Source organism: Elgaria multicarinata, chromosome 10 (assembly GCF_023053635.1).
Source record: "Elgaria multicarinata webbii isolate HBS135686 ecotype San Diego chromosome 10, rElgMul1.1.pri, whole genome shotgun sequence".
Classification (NCBI taxonomy): Eukaryota; Metazoa; Chordata; class Lepidosauria; order Squamata; family Anguidae; genus Elgaria; species Elgaria multicarinata.
This window is the reverse complement of record NC_086180.1, coordinates 29899322-29916739: the sequence shown is the minus strand read 5'-3', so window position 1 is coordinate 29916739 and position 17418 is coordinate 29899322. Positions and strand designations below refer to the sequence as shown.

General features: G+C 38.5%; 1 protein-coding gene across 1 annotated transcript in view; it reads left to right on the top strand.

Annotated features, from left to right (window-relative positions):
• COL25A1 (collagen type XXV alpha 1 chain) overlaps window positions 1-17418 on the top strand; it is a 316152-nt gene that overhangs the window by 155293 nt on the left and 143441 nt on the right. Inside the window, exons 3-4 of the mRNA XM_063136097.1 lie at window positions 6158-6202; window positions 8643-8650. Of these exons, the coding sequence (XP_062992167.1) occupies window positions 6158-6202; window positions 8643-8650 (53 nt within the window). The remainder of the gene's footprint in view (window positions 1-6157; window positions 6203-8642; window positions 8651-17418) is intronic.

Sequence of the window (17418 nt, the reverse complement as noted above, 5' to 3'; positions counted from 1 at the left end):
TCTTCTAGTAGTGCCTATAGATATTATATAGTGTATTATGAATGAATTAGAGTAAGGGCATGTCTACACCACAAAGGTGTAGGGTGAGGATCACAGACTTACCGGCTTCTATGATCCTCCCTGGGTGTCCAAACAGCCACGCAACGTCCTGGAAGGACATTGCAGCTGCCATTTTTAAAAAAATGAGAGAGAGGAGCGCACATGTGCTCCAACGAAAAGGTAAGAAAACAACAACCCGATCTCGCTTCCCACCCCCGATGGGCATGGAGCGCCTGAAGAGCTCCATGCCCCGTGCCCAGTTCCCGCCTCCTTGCATTAACTCGCAAGGAGGTGGGATGAAGCTGGGACGGCCGCCCACACCTCCCACAGTCTCATGACGATCCTGAGGCCACTGGGAAAATAGAGCTAAAAGCTGTCCCATTTATCCTTGGGAAATGGAGGGATCAACCCTCCCTGCCCCTGGGATCCCCTGTGCGTCATGTGGTAACCCCTTCCATTTACCCACTAGATTGGGGCCCATGATACTTTTGTTGTTGTTGTTGTTGTTGTTGTTGTTGTTTTTAAATTAAATCTACAGAAATGTGATCACGGATTCATTACACTATGTGGATAATAGATAATAACATAGTAAGACTTTTAAAAGTCATGTACTATAACTTTTATCCCAAGCATTTTATAAAGGAAATAAGAATCAAGATAGAGTTATGATTTTAAATGATGACAATAAAAATAAGGTTTTTTAAAAAGAAAGACAGAAAGAGAACCAGAACATAGATTGTCATTTTGACACACTCCGAAACAATTCATATCTTTTAATTATAGATGAGATCGAATATGAGGTATGGCTCCATTTATATCTTTGCAGACTGGCCTTGCTTCTTCTTTTCCCCCCTCAAATTTGGGTGGGGGTGGGGAAGAGGATACTCTTGTGATCCTGTTGTTAAATAGCTTTTGGCTGTATTTAGCCCAGTGAAAGGTTGAATTAATTGATTTTAGTTTACCAATGTAATCCTAAACCCATAAATTTTTCTCCCCCACCTCTTTTGCTAATGAAGTCCTAGAATAAATTCTAGGGCCTAGAAGGACTATAGTATAGTATTGGTTGTACAACTTTGTGGTGAACGCCCATTAGATACTCCTTTCTGTATGAGCTTACAGATAAATATGCAGCTCAGTTCGTGAGTGTTATGCAACAAGGGTATTAATGAATGCCAATGATGTTTCAAAAAAAAATTAAACTCACTTCTGCAGCTGTCACTAAGCTCCTCTTCAAATGATATATTTATTATGATAGAAATGGGAGGGGGTGCTTGTACAAAACTTTGAAAGCAATATGCCTGGCTTGGGTTGGATAGAGAACTTATGGCCTGCCTGTGTGGGTTTGTCGGAGATTATTGTAGTGCCAGTATGCCTGACTTACTAAGTGCCGCCTTTAATCTTAAAAGATCGGGTTTCACTGTCAGTGAAATGCGAAACCACTCAGTTCAGTGGCCACTTTAAATTGTCACCGTCATCACAAAAGTCTTGTCAGTCTTGGCTTAAAAATAAAGCCAGAATATCAAGTTTACTGTAAGAAGAGACACTTCAGTTTTACAAAGTAATGGACATTAGCTGGGCATTAGTTAATAAATATTGAACACAACAAAATAAATAAATGTCCTGCTTTCGATGTGTGCTGAAGAGTAGACTGAAGATACAGTGAATAATTGATTCAGGAATGCTGCAAATATGCATGTTTGTAGCTGTTCTGTTTCCATAAAGTGATACAAAATGAAGACTGCTGCTCTTAGTGTAGCTCCTGGCTTTTATATCATGCTTTCATAGTGGAATATCCTGCTTGGTGCAGATGAGCCCTAAGACTCAGATGGCAACAAGAGACTGAAAGAACTGGGCATGTTTAGCCTGGAGAAGAGAAGATTGAGGGGAGACATGATAGCACTCTTCAAATACTTAAAAGGTTGTCACACAGAGGAGGGCCAGGATCTCTTCTCGATTCTCCCAGAGTGCAGGACACGGAATAACGGGCTCAAGTTAAAGGAAGCCAGATTCCGGCTGGACATCAGGAAAAACTTCCTGACTGTTAGAGCAGTGCGACAGTGGAATCAGCTACCTAGGGAGGTTGTGGGCTCTCCCACACTAGAGGCATTCAAGAGGCAGCTGGACAACCATCTGTCAGGGATGCTTTAGGGTGGATTCCTGCATTGAGCAGGGGGTTGGACTCGATGGCCTTGTAGGCCCCTTCCAACTCTGCTATTCTATGATTCTATGATTCTATGATATGGAGAAAGGCTCAGATGATGATTTCAGTGAACTTACATTGGAGAAAGTGTTTCTTCATATATCCTGCTCCCAAACAATGTAGGCGTATTTTGTATAATTTCCAAAGAAGAATATTTATTGACAATAAATCAATTAAGAATCAATTAAGAATCAATTATTCTTAATCTATTAAGAATAATAATATTGACACCCAGCCAATATCATAGAGTTGAATGTCTACCTCCGAAAACATTCAACTAAGACCTTACTCAGAAATGTAGAAATGCCTCTAAAATCATTGCTCTGGCATTGAATGTAAATCTGTGTGCAGAAGAAGGCTTCCCTTTTTGTGAAACTAGCAAGACCAGCAACAATGGATATACAGTAAATATGCATCCAAATATGGATGCCATCTATAGTTATAATGTTAATTATTTAGAATGGGATGCGCATTTGGATGCACATTCAGATTGCAATGCTTACAGATGGCATCCATAATTGGATAAATATATCCACTGTATATTTATCTCTGCATTCTAGCACAACTAGACGTGTAGTTTTACATACAGCTAGAATTGTTTCAAGCATTCATGTCAATTGATCTATATACTTTACTTCACATCATAAAGGCAATGCCATACATGGCATTTGTAACAAAAACATTTGTGTGGTTCTAAACAAAACTCCTTGGAATTAAGTCCCAATTTATTTTATTGGAACGTCTAAATACATGTACATGGAACTGTACTCTTAGAACGGACATGAAAGAATTCCTTATTTATTTATTTTTCAATAACGTTATCTGGATTTCCATTAAAGTCATTGGGCAAATTTGCCTTTAAATCTCTTATTACCCATGCAAATCAATTAAGTATATGCTTGTCAAAATGTAAATGAGACTGTTTGTGTTCTCTTCTTACAGTGAGTTTTTGTGTCTCGATAGGGAAAGCATTTGCTATGGCAGAGTAGTAATACAATGGAATGGCAAACTGAAACTATGAGAAGGTTTTCATTCCATGCTAGTATAGAATGACTATGCCTGCTTATTTCAGCTGTCCTTCAGCCATGTCTATCAAGTAGGTGACAGCAGCTATTTCTGTTTTCCAAGATAACCACGTGAGCTTACTCTGTTGTATGCTTGCTTTAAAAATGTGGAAACTATGCTTAAGTAGAATTCTTTTTAACCAAAGAGTTGGACTTGTAAAGGATTTTATAAAAATCTTTGGATCGCAGGATGCTAATGTGAGACCTACTTCCAAGTATGAATTTTAGTAATGGGTAACTTTCTCCAGGCTCATGTCAGATTGGGTTGGATTGGGATTACATTTTCTCATATACATCTACCTGAGATGAGATATATATTTCATGTCATGGATTGGACCTTCCCTGGATACCCCCCCTCCCAATTTGAAGTTTAGAGGATGGAAATGAGTGGGAGAACCTTTTGGCAGGATACTGTCCCTAGAGAAGATCTCCTGGCGGTTTCACTGATGTCGTTTTGGCTAAAAAGTAGTATACAACGCAAATAATTAAAACCTAGATTCAAATATAGTGGGCTGGAAACAAAGCGTCTCTTCCACAGATCAAAAAGGCTCCTTCTGTTCACAGAAGGTATTAAGTTCCAGGATAGGTTTCTGCTGGAGATGTCGGGGGTAAGGAGAATATTTTTGCTGCTTCCTCTTCCCTTAAAACAGCACTCCATACTACTTCCCACACTGTTCCCAGAGTCTTTCAACCTTTCAGAGGGCAAAGGAGGCTGCAGGGGGAAGGAGGAATTGGTGGACATCATAGAAACTCTGGATCCAACCCATTTTAACTTGCTCATACCCTTCATGATAGCAAGGGATTAAAATATAAGCAAACAGAGTTCAGAGAATTAAATTGATAAACATTCTTGTCCCATTCCTGCTTCCTTTGCCATGTGGTTCAGAATCCTTCCTTATCAGGAGTAGTCCCATGGTTCAAGGATAAAGAAGTTCAGGTTAGCAGGTTTCTGTCCAGCACAATGAGAGATGTTTCAGCAATGGTTAGTTCTCCAACTGAGAAGCTTTATAGCCGATATTGCTGCTCCATCCCTTCGTGGACCCTAATCCAGAGCACACTTCCTCCTCATAAATAGACTTATGGATATTTGACAGGCACTGTGTTTCCAGCTCTGGATATTAATCTGGACATGCCTTTTCCTATGTTCCTGTGCTCCTTGAGGTGCTCCTGGTGGGTCAGGAGCCCGAGGATGAGACCAATCAGGCCAATTCTGTCGCCTCCACCCTGTGACTTCCTTGATGTTGCCCATCTCAAGAGGGTTATCAGTACCCACAAACCCCCACAAGCATTAAGGTGAGCAATAGAATCCTTCACTGAGGTCTCATCCATGTCTGGGATTATCCTGCCAAAAAGGTGGTGGGACATTACAACTGTTTCCACTAACTGCTTTTTGAAAATATATTGGTATAGTTGCAGGGAACACAGAATACTTTATAATATTCACTGAGTTCAGCTACTGTAAACCAGTTTCCTTTTGTGTTATTTGGTATCATTAATTTTTATGACACCAGTTTGTTCAACAGAGGGGAAGTCACATTCTAGTTTAGAGACTTGAAAATTGAAAATGACATTTAAAGCAACAGGCGCTCTCTTAAGGGCTTTGTATTGTTAAGGTATTACTTGGAACAGATTTTGCAGACTGTATGTGAAAACATGAATTTTGTATTGGGCCAGGAATCTTAACGCATTTGTCCCCTATACAGGATATAATACATGGGACAACTCTTCTGCACAAACAAAAACATAATGAATTCTGTTGAATTTGGATAAAAAGGGCCTACAACATGATGCCACATGATCCTTGTACAAGTCGATAATCACATGGGCATTGACTTGCACAAGAACACATGGATAGGAAGAAAATGATCTTTTCAGTGCCAAATTCTGCAGAATGTTGTATTTTTATATTTGGTCCATCTAAAGGTCATAGCTTGTATAAGCAAGGATTAGCCTGATGACAGAGTAGCCAGACAAGAATCCAAAGTCCATGATGTACCATTTCAATTCAGCTACATCTGATACAAGGCTAGACAAAGTCAGCACATCATTGTCTGCGTACAAGATAGCTTTGTGTTCCTTATCCTCTATCCTAGCACATTATACCACCTTATGTGCACTGATTGCACCGATTAATGGCTTCATAGCTAGGTCAACTACCAATGAAGACAAGGAGAAGCTTTTGAATGTATCACTATGTGAAGGGAAAGCTTTTGACTTAAAGCCATTGACCATTATCCTTTGATTTAGAGAACTATAAAAAAATGGAATCCACTTCACTCCATACCTCAAGATGCCGTAGCTGTTTCCCCAGGCCTTCTCTTAATCAGTGAGATTTTAACCGTGTGTCTCTTCCCCAACTGCCTTCCTAATTAGATTCTTCTTTCCTTTTTCATGTGTTTGTTTTTCACTGTTAATTACATGCTTTACCCAGCACAGCACCTTTTTTAGAAATATTGTTTAAAGAAATGCTATTATTGAATAAACGTGTGAGACATCATTAGTACATAGGTGTTATTACTGTGTCAGGCTGCAATTGTGTGCATACTTACTGGAAGGAGATGCAATTGCACTAAGTGGGACTCGCATCCAAGTGAATGTGAACATCTGTCAGGCAAGTCAAATTGCACAGGAGGATAAATTAAATAGTGCAATGGATTTTGTCAAATGCCAACACAGCTTTTTGTTGGAGGAGAGGACAGGGAAGATTATCATCAGAAAGGAGCATTTGAAGTTAACGAGTTGAAGCCTGATTTCCCATGCTTGGTGTCACTTTGACTACGTTCCAATTATGTATGCACTAAGCCACTTTTCATTAAACTGCACAGTTACAAATCAGGAACTGTTTGCTTTTCAGGTCCTCCTGGTAAACGAGGTAAGCGAGGAAGAAGAGGAGAGATTGGTAAGTGTTTAGATTTAAAAGTAATACTACTGATTTGTGTGTGTGTGTGTGTGTGTGTGTATTTCCCTAAAAATCTGGTTCACTTTGTGAAAACGTGTTTGCTGATACTTTGACTCATGGATGCCTGTATAATTACATTTTGACACAACTAGGTTCAGTGAGGTTTGAGAGACTATTGGGGAAAGAAAGTGAATTGTTTTCTAGGCCCTAGAATCTTGGCTTGGATTCTAAGAGCTTCTTCAGGCGAGCGTTTTATGGCACGCTCCTGACTGGCCACTCATGGTTGTTCATGGGTCATTTCGAAGATGTAGCGATCCTCCTGCCCATCGCCTACTCGTCTCCTGCTCCTTCGGCCATTTCTTCGGTATAAAATAATCCTCAGAAAATGTGACTCTTCTGAGCTATCGTGAAATTGGTCGCTATTTCCTGCCGTGTGCAGGAGAAGTTTCACTATAAAACACCCATTATAGGGCACTATCCCACTAAACTGAATAGGCCATGTGCTTGTTGCTTGCTTCCCCTTTCTCTCCTGTGTGATTCTATCGTGGAGGCAGGAAGCAAGAGCGAGAGGAAGGAAAAAGTGCACTAGAGAAAGCCTTGTCTGCTCATGGAAAGGCTGTTTCTGACTTAGCAAAGAAACACTTCATGAAAAGAGACCTGTTATTTGTGCAAGTTCTTCCACAAGACTTTGTACACACTCTTGCACAAGAGCTTTTTAATGCCTAGTATTTTATATAAACAGCTTGTACAGTATCTTCTTTATACTGCAGACCCCAATATAGTGTGGTGCTGCACTCTGTGAGAAGTCTTCTTCTAACATTTGCACAAGAGTCCATGAAAGAGCACCAGTATGTTTTTCCATCCACTAAGTGTTCATTGGATCCAAGCCATTGTAATCCTCTGCATACAACTGCAAATTAAGATTTGATACTTTGTAGCAAGAATGTTGCTGTGCAGATATTTATTTATGATAATTGTTTATGCCCATTTTTAAACATATTTTTCCAAAGCAACTTAAAAATGAAAATAATCCATATATTACAAATAAAACACATTAAAATATAAACAAAGTAAATCATATATGAAATACAGATGTAGCAAACTCATATTTTTTAAAGTACTTTGCCAAAGACTATAACCATTGGATTGTACGGAGAGTGGGGTGAATGGAATTCTGTGAGTGAAGTTCTGCTCATGTATCTCAGCTCCCCTTACAGCCCTATGAGCACTCCTCCCAAAAAATCTGCTCTGAAGGATTAGAGGAACCCTCTGTAATAACATAAAATGCAGCACAAGGGACTTCAGGCGGAAGGGAGAATTGGCAAAAATTGCATCAAAGTGTAGTTTATGAAGCTGACTGTTTTCAACAAACTATAGTTAAGATTAACCATACTTTAGGGTTTGAATATATGTTAAAAAAATGGTTAATCTAAAATGAAAATGGAAGCTTTTGACCTCATCCTTCTTTTTGATCCAGAAAACAAGCTTGTTGAGGTTTGTCCTTGTAATGCTAAACTATGTTTTAAACTAAACTACTGTGATTTTTGACATGACATTTCAGTAGCATTTAAGTATCATAAAACAATGTCATTAATAACAAAAGAAACGAAGTTGTTTTCTGCTAGGAAAGGACCTGTACATTAAAATTCTCTTTAGGACCACTTACCAGAATCAAGAAATGCTTTAGTTAGCCATACAATAAAATCACATTGTTAAAAATGAAAGCCTAACCATATTTAAAGCAAACTTCAAGGACAGCTGCTGCTGTTATATGCCCCCCTTTGCAATGCACTTGAGCCAGAAGAAAACGGGAAACATAAAAGCTAATGAAAAGTCATTGATTTGATGGCTACAGCTGCTCCTCTTAATAAGCCTGAAAGAAATATTAGATGTGATTTGCAGACCTTTGATAATGTTCTTGAGGACGGTTGTACAAAAACCTTTTGAGTGTAAATAATTGGAAAAATGTGCCAATATTGCTTTGCAAAGTGTGACATTTTTAACAGGGAACATTTTATAAGTGGGCCTTGAAAGTAGGAGACAATAAAAGAAAGTTTGGTGTACTTACGTAGCTAATTGAACTTTCTGGTCTTGCCAGAGGTGGACAGCAACAAATGTAGATTCAAGCAGTTCTGCCTTGGTGCTAATGCTAAATGCTAAAGCATGAAAGTGTGGGGAGGGGGTATACAAAGGTTGCAGAATTTAATTTTTAATAAAAACTGGGTAGATGTAGATAATATATTAATATGAGATGACTTGGAATGATGCAAAATAGTAATCTTTTGTATTGCATGAGACGAATGAGAACACCACTGATCATGTTTCCATAAAAAATAACCGATGGCTATGATGCAATAATTGTGACCATGTCTGTATATTGTATACTAACAATATTCTGGCCTCCATAAACTTACACATATTTGTCTTTTCTTTTTTACAGGACCTCCTGTAAGTACAACTGATATACTATTGGATCTTCTACGTTTTCAAGAATGGGGCAGAAAGTATTTTAAAAACTGGTAATCAGGTCTAATATGTTAAATGTACCAAGTACCACTCAAAAGGCATTCACATTTATTGCTAGTATATTTTTTAACCCCCCAAAATTTTTCATCATGGGAACATGTCTTGGTTTTTTAAAAAACAAAAAATCAACATTTTAAAACTAAACAATTTACATCAGTACTGGAAGTAACATTTTAGAACAGAACAGCAAGTATTTTGATTTTGTTTCCTGTGCCAATTAGCATCTTTTGGTATTATTTGGGGCCAATTAATAAAAAAATGGCTGCCACTTCCCATCCTGTAGTATTGGTGTAAGGATGCATCCTCCCTGTACATCTCCTGTAACTTGTGATTTAAGGGTATGCTGAATTAATTTGTGTGAGAAAGATTGGACAAGCCAGATCGCACCATGCCTATAACCCACACTTTATGTGTTGAAGAAGGCACACCGCTCCATCATGGGAAGTTAGCAGAACTGGTAGCAGTGGTTGGCAAATAGGATGATCGCCAAGGCTAGGCCTTCTGGAAATCCTCCTAGATGTTTCTGTCTATTCATCTGCCCTCTCTGAGCAATTGAACCGTGAATGGTGTAAGGAGAAAGTGCAGTAACCGCCATATGCGTAACCCTTTTTTCTCTCAGAGGTAGTGCAGATTGGGTCCAAAGGGAGAGGCATGTGAATGGGCAGTGGCAACAGTGGGAAGGAGAGGGATGAGGTCAACCATCTTCTTCAAGGGCTCCTCAAAACCTAGAACCACCATTGGTGGTCCATTATTTGTATGAACCACACCAAACTTATATACAAAAGCTATTATGAGTGAACGGGCTTTATATGAGGACAATATGCAACTAGTCTTACTCAAGTAAAATCAGATTGTTTTAGAGTCAGTGGTGTCAAGATTATTATTATTTTATTAAGATACCTAATATTAATGAGAATTACTTGTCATAATTGGAGCTTTCATTTGCCAGAATCGCCCTCCCTCCACCGCCTGTCTGCCCCCAAAGGGTTTTGGTATGATTAAGAGTATCATGACTGTGAAATCTTCCTGTTCCACCTGGTAAATCCTGCTTGCTCACAGTGCTATACTGTAAAATAATTTGAAGGATTATTTCTCATTCCTTCGTCTTCTTTAAAGCTGGTATAAACTGGCCAAGGCTCTATCCTATAGTGGGCAGAGCTGCAGCAGATAAGATCTGCTTGGGCACAGTGGTAATACAGTGAGTGGGGAAGAAGCTTTCTTCAAGTTGTTCATTCAGTGGAACAATCAGTCTTACTGAGAGCTGCTCCAATACAAAGACAATAGTTGATATTAACAGTAACTGGTGTATTTGGCCCTAGATGTGTTCTCCCATTCTAGACGAAAAACACGTTTATCATTGTTTCTTTATGATTGTTTATGATGTGTAGCTAAAGTGTTTGTTTGGCTTAGTTTGGCTTTCTTTCATCTGCAAAGCACCTGCTGCAACCTGAGTCCCACATCATAGGAGAGCACGTATCTGTGTGTGGGTAGAATGTGGACTTTGTTTGACCCCTGTCCATGTTGCAGTCCCATCTAGCTGAACCTGGGTTACCACAGGTGTCTTGCATATGTGTGTGAAATCACTGACATGTTGGTAATAGTCTTGAAGATAGCATCTTTGATTTAAAAGATTTTCTTTCTTTCATATTTCCTACTTATAGTCAGGACTGCCTGTCTTAGGTTAATAAGGTTGCAATCTTATCTATGCATATCTGTGACACTTTCTGAGATGACATGCATAGGATTGCTTCGTCAATATTCAAAAATTCCTAATTCAAAACCAATTTTTAATTGTATGGCAAAAAGATGATTAAATAAAAGTAGTTTATTTTGTACAGCCCGAAATCCAATTCTTCCACCATGCCTTTGCTGTTGTGCTAGTGGAATTTACCCTTAGCACAACAGGAAGTTAGTGTTTGCCATAGCCACCCTGGAAACAAGCTGAAATGTTTGTTTCCAGAATGGGACAGATCCGCAAACCTCCCTTCTGCTAATTTCAGCTTGTTTCCAGTTGCTTTAGGAAATTCTAGTTTCCTATTGTACTAGGGAGACCTATTGCCCAATGTATTTAAATTCAGTTTGCATTGAGTTAAGAATTTGATTCTAGCTCCCAAAGTAAACAAAAAGAAAATCGATTTTAGCACATGGTATAACATCACAAATTAATTGGTCTCTTTTGCTTTTTTGCTTTTGAATTTTCTACCTGTAAATATGAATAGTGTTCCTGAATACCAAAAACATATTTGGCTAGGCATGAATGGAAAGAGTAGGTCGACACTCTTTTGGGTGCAACTGAAATCCTGCCATGTGCATAAGTCACACTGAAATCCGTGTGATTTACTCAACAGTAACTAAGCTGTAATCCTATGAGCAATTGTTTGACAGTAAGCCCCCTTGAATTAAATTGTACTTACTTCTGAGTCAACATGCATACAATTCTTCAGCCTTTGGTTGAAGGAAATCTTGAATTCTAATGATCTTTTGGTGTTTCCTGACATAAATTATGATAGAAATGCACTTCTTTGCATTAGATAATATAGTCAGTTGCAAAACTAGACAGCAGTGATGCAAAGTTATATTTCCTGTTAATTTGAAAAGTATGTGTGTAGTGTCACATATCATGTATACCTAATGAGTATCATTCCATTTCATCTCATTCACCGGGGTCAAACAGGGTGAAATGGCTATAGTAGAACTGTTCTACTATATATTTATGAAATGCCTGCATTTCTTTCAAATCACTTTTTTTCTTCACTGTTTTTGTCTTTGTCTGTGGCGGAATACTTCTTAGTGAGTTAAGGAAATTTACTGTTCTCTGGTGTATTCTGTTGATTTCAGAATGATGCATTTACTGTATTTCACTTAGCAGATCTTTACATAGAATCTAGCAAGTAAGACTAATTTGATAATATATGCCTGGAAGACAATATAACCATTGTCTGAATGTCTGTTTATTGAAATTGTGCATTCTTGAATAGAGTCATCATTTCTACATCATAATTTAAAACAGTACTTCAAATAAATCCATCTTGAATATCAGTTTTGTTTATTCAAATGCTATGTGGTTGACTTACTTAATCTGCAGTTCCATCAGTAGAATTTTACTTTAAAAAATGTCCAGCTGACTTCTATCCATCTACAACAAATTTAAATCCATTGCTATTTGAAGATATCAGTTCTTTGTAAAGCCTGTTAGAAGGGCAATTGTATAATAGTATAGGGCCTTTTCTACACCTACAGGTTATCCCATGAAAATGGATGAATCGTCCCTGCCTGCTCCCGGGATCCCCTGTGTGGCATTTGGATGCACAGGAATGATCACGGGATGGTCCTAGGGGAAACGGCCTACATCATTCACTTTTGTGCCATTTAGACTTGCATGTTTACAAGTTTACCTGAAAATTTCAAATGTATGAAATAATGCATCCCTTCCCTCATGAATAAGACTAAGGAACTACTAACCAAATCCAGGCCCTGTTCAGAAGACACCTTAAACCATGGCTTTAACCATGGTGAATAAGGCAAAAATCCTTATTCACCATGGTTAAAGCCATGGTTTAAGGTGTCTTCTGAACAGGGCCATATTCTTTCATATGTTTCTAGTGTTTCAAGTGCCACCCCAGTTCAGAATGTTAGATGCAAATAGATTATTAGATACATATAAGAACATAACAAGAGCCTTACTAATTCAAACCAAAGGTCTATCTAGTCCAACGTCTAGCCAGATGCCTATGAGAAGCCCAAACAGGACATGAGAACTATAGCCCTTTCCCACTATTGTCTCTCAGCAACTTGTATTCAGAGGCATGCTGTCTCTGATCATAGAGGTAGCAAATAGCCGTCATGACTAATAGCCATTGATAGCCTTCTTCACTGTGCATTTATGTAACTGAACTTGAGATCTTTTCCATGCAATGCATGTGCTCTACCACTGAGTCACAGCCCTTTATCCTGGAAATTTGCAGATACAAATTTATGATCACCACCTTAATATTGTTCACTGCAAAGATGAAATACTCCCCTAATGGGCATATGGGAAAACATTAATGTATCTGTATTGCTGCATATAAACACATTGGGAACCTTCTACTAGTCATGGCTTCCAAGATGTAAAGTAAAACAGAAACATGGATGGTTTTCTTTCATAATAGTGTACCTAGGGTCGTCGTCCCCTTATATTTGTGAAGGAATATAATGTGTTCAGAGGCCCAACCAGCGATTAAACAACTGTATGCGCTAGATATATAGGCAAGGTCAAGGGAGGGTACATTATGTTATACTAGAATTCATGCTCACTTAGTTTGGAAACAATGTCTTTCATTAAAATGTCATTTTGGATAGGGAAGGACACACAGTTTTGGGAAATTGAAAATCTTGTCCCAGATTTGCAATCCATGGCATTGAAAACCTCAATGGCTATGTTCACACATAACACTAAACCGTGGATTAATGCTATGAGGTTGAGCCTGTGTGAGCCTTGAGCTCATGTGCTCCCCATTCCTCCTCCAACACTACTGCAAAGAGGTGTTTGGAAACTTTCTCTTCTTAATGTTTTGCATGTTACAAAGTGGAGGTTAGTGTTATATCAGAACCCAGACTAACTGCACAAGTCAGCTGGGCTTTGGAAGTGGAAGACAATCTACCATCTCTTTCTCTCTCTCTTTCACTCCTCCCACCCCCACAGACATCCTCACTTAGGATCGGTCTGTCTTTCCTCTTCTTTATTGTTGTTTCTTTTCTCAATTGTTTGCATTTTTATAAAGAAATAAAGAAATAAACAATCAACAATAACCAGAAGTGCTCTCAGTGCATGTATGAATTCTCTGGCTGAGTTCGGACAACAAGCTAATCAATGGGGGGGGGGGGGGGTGGTAAAAGGACCAGAATGGGAAACAACCATGGATTAGCATGTTGTCTAAACTCAGCCAATCTCTCTCTCTCTCTCTCTCTCTCTCTCTCTCTCTCACACACACACACACACACACACACACACACACACATACACACACATTTCTTCATCTCTTGCTTATTTCATTTATCGAGGGAAATAGAAAGAGACTTCCATGCAGCAGCAGGAATGAAATTAAAATGTCAAAAATGTTGTATGGTGTAATGAAATAAAGAAACATCCCATGAAATACAAGTTGCCAGGCAATCCTTGCCTGGTCTTTGTTTATTGAGCAAAAACAGCTGTTTGGTCCACATGATCTTATTCGTATTGGGTACATTTTCTTAAGAGGATGATCAGAGAGAGAGAGAGAGAGAGAGAGAGAGAAGATTTAGTTCAGGGGGAACTTGAAAATTGTTCAAGAAAAAGTAGAGCATATGCAGAGAAGTTGTCACCTTTAGAGTCAGACCAGTGGTCAATCCAGGGCAGTCCCCTGGCTGGCTATGGTTCTTGGGCTGAGTCAGGGGTCTTCCCAACACTACCACCAAGAGCCATATGAACTGGACATACCTAATGAATGAAGTCAGGGTCTCTTACTTGCCAAGTAATGTGCTTTACTTCTGTACAACAGCTCTCATACTGTTGAGCAGCCGTAAAGCATGTCTTAGCATTTACGGAATTGAGAGCCAGGTCCAGAAGTAAGTTTTAATTTAACACAGGTATTCTGTCTCCTGACTGGTGGTTACCAAGATTATTTCATCTTGCAGCTTTCACAGCAAATTAACAATCATTCAATCTTTTCATAGGTGAGTGTGAATGAGTGGATTAGAATATGCCGCAGACAGCTGCGATCATTTATAAATTTAATATCTTTCACCAGCATAGCCTGTACTTATATTCCCAATCAATGCTATAGTGCAAGCCTGAGGTTTAAAAAGAAATTATTTAAAAGGTCCCTTTTGAATGAAACTAATCGGCTGTGGTTTCCTTCAGGTAGTCTAACCCATTAGCCAGTCCTCAATATATCCCTAAATAGGAAATGACCTAAACATTTCCACTTCCAGCTGTGTGGATCAATTATCCGGAGGTGCCCCCCCCCCCCATGCTGCATGTGATAGAAGATCACTCATTTTGCATTTTTGCCCTTCAAGTGTGTAAAGTGCAATCTGGAATTACTATCATGAACACACATGTTAAGTGTTCTTTTCTGTATATGATTAAAAACATGTGTTGTTTTTAGATTCCACAGTGAGTCTAAATAAGCTTAAAATGTGGTTAGAAAGTTAGCAAGCTTCTGGTATTAGGATTGGATATGTAGTAGGTACGGGTCTGGGTTTCAAATAAGCAACTTTTCTTTTTAATTAGGGACAGCACCTGAATGTGTCATTTTTCAATTTATTAAAATATTGCCCTTTACATATAGGCTTAGACTTTGAGCACCTTTTAGAAATTGCCAGCCTGATGAACAGATAACATTACTGGCTAAAATTAGCAAATAATATGGAATTTATCAAGTTGACAAATGTACATGTCTGGACTTCATTGAAAATCACATCTACGGAAACAATTTTAATATCGTTGAAGGGATTCTGAGGGAAACTGGAATATTGAATGGAAGTGTTTTTGCACAATATTTCATCTATTTCATACAAACCATTCCAGATCTTGTTTTCTACAGCAATGTATGATTGTTTGAACATAGTTTCTGATCATTCATGCAGCAGAGAAGGAAAGAAGAGGGGAATTCTTAGGTGCAAACATGAAAGGCACTGGTGAATGAATTGAGGAAGAAAGGCTCAATTATGGGTATCAGTTTAATTTGGGCTGCAGTTCTACAAGCTCACTCTTCGCATTCAAAAACTTTATCCTGTGATATGTACCTCTGCCCTTCTGTATCATCTAGAAATCTTCTTCGACTATATTGCTGAAATTTCTATCATCCTCCCCGAATGGGTGGCCTAAATTTGCCATTGATGGAGATTATATCCAGCATAACATGAACTACATTCATTTCTTTTTCTTAATTTCATTGTGATACCAGCCAAGTTGAATCCTAATTGAACTAAATTCCAAGCATTTCGATGGTCATCTATAGAAAATGGTTGATCCACCTAGGCACAGTACATTGCTGCTCTTTTCCTTGGATAATTTGCGTCTGAATGGCTATATTTTATCAGTTACAGAGCTATGTCAAAAATGTGTTTAATTCACAGAGAGAATTGGACAATGCTGGCACCATACATTTCAAATATTGAACTTAGCATTTTGATCTAGAGAGGGCTTTTCCTCTGTCCCACCAACAGCTGATGTGTGTTTGGGTGGAATTCAAGAAAGCACATTCTCAGTAGCTGAATCCAGACTTTGGAATTCTCTACTGAGGCGTTTGGCCTACAGAATTGATTAGCTTTTCTCAGCTGCTCTGCATTTTAATCAGTATTTTGAGATTTCTGCCAGGTTTTTTATGCTGTTATCTGGTTTTAGATGGCTTTATATTGATCCTTATTTTATTTTATTTTATTGTAGATTTTATTGTTGGCAGTGGCCTTGGGAGGTTTTTTTTAATGGATTGGCAGGGTATAAATGTAACAAATTAATCATTCAATCAAATATGTATTTGTAACCAACTCTGGACACACACACACACACACACACACACACACACATATAGGCTGTTTCATGATAGCCCAGGCAATCTTGCCATGTGGGAAGGATGGGTCCCTGCTTCCAGCAACTATAGCAGTACCTAGAAATCTTCCTCTGTATTCTTGACCACTGGAGCAGGATTTTCTTGCTAGCACAAGTCCAAAGAGGAATAGAAAGGTGGCTTTAATTTCTAAATCGCAGTAAGAGATTCCTATCGTTGGTATAGAGTTCACAAGCTGGTGCTGGTGAACACTTCTGTAATTTTCTTCCTGCTGTGCCTTTCAAAAGAGCTTTCCCATAAAATGGAAATGGGGTACACAGCCATGCTTTTTTGAGTTATTTGGATAATTTAAGTTCCATGGCTCAAAAAGTTTTGTATCCTATTCCAGATGCACAACCTGTAATCACTTACTTTAACTACCGTGATGAACACGGTTGGCTCTTTTAATGAATAACAAAAAGGAGTGTAGGAGGGACACATCTCACACATAGTTTTATAGATTAGTGGCAATGCTCTTACTCTGGAACCCAAGGAGGAGGAACTCCTGTCTCATTTCATATATGGTACAATTCAAAAGGAGTATTTGGAAACAACCATAGAACTAAGCATTCCTTTGCACAGCACTTACAGCCTTAATCTTCGAGGTCCCTGAAACAGAAAAAGAATGCCAAGTTCTTCAAAATGTAAAAAGAGAGAAATCTTTGGCTGTTTCAAAGCAAATGTAACCAGCTTTACCAAGAAAAATGTTTGGCTTCTTTGGAACCAAGATCAAGTTTCAGATTCGGCATGGTGGTTGTTTGAACTAACGAAGCGCTGGAAATGAGAACACAAGAAAATACATGCTTTCATAGGCAAATTTTCCTTTTTGGGTTTCTGAACGCATTTTAAGTTATCTAGCATTTGAGTGCCACTTCCTTTGTAGAAAAGTAGGGGTACAGATCAAACAAACAAAAAATAAACTTTTGGTGGGCAAAAAATTTACTGTTCAAGGGAACACCTGTATAACAGCTTCTTGCATTCCGAATTTTGCGGTGTAGCAGTAAACTGAAAGTATGGAAAGTGTTCAGACCAAAACAAAACAGAAGACAATGCATAACAATATTAGGAAAAAACCCTCTATATTATTGCTATAAATATATTATAAATAAAATACATTTC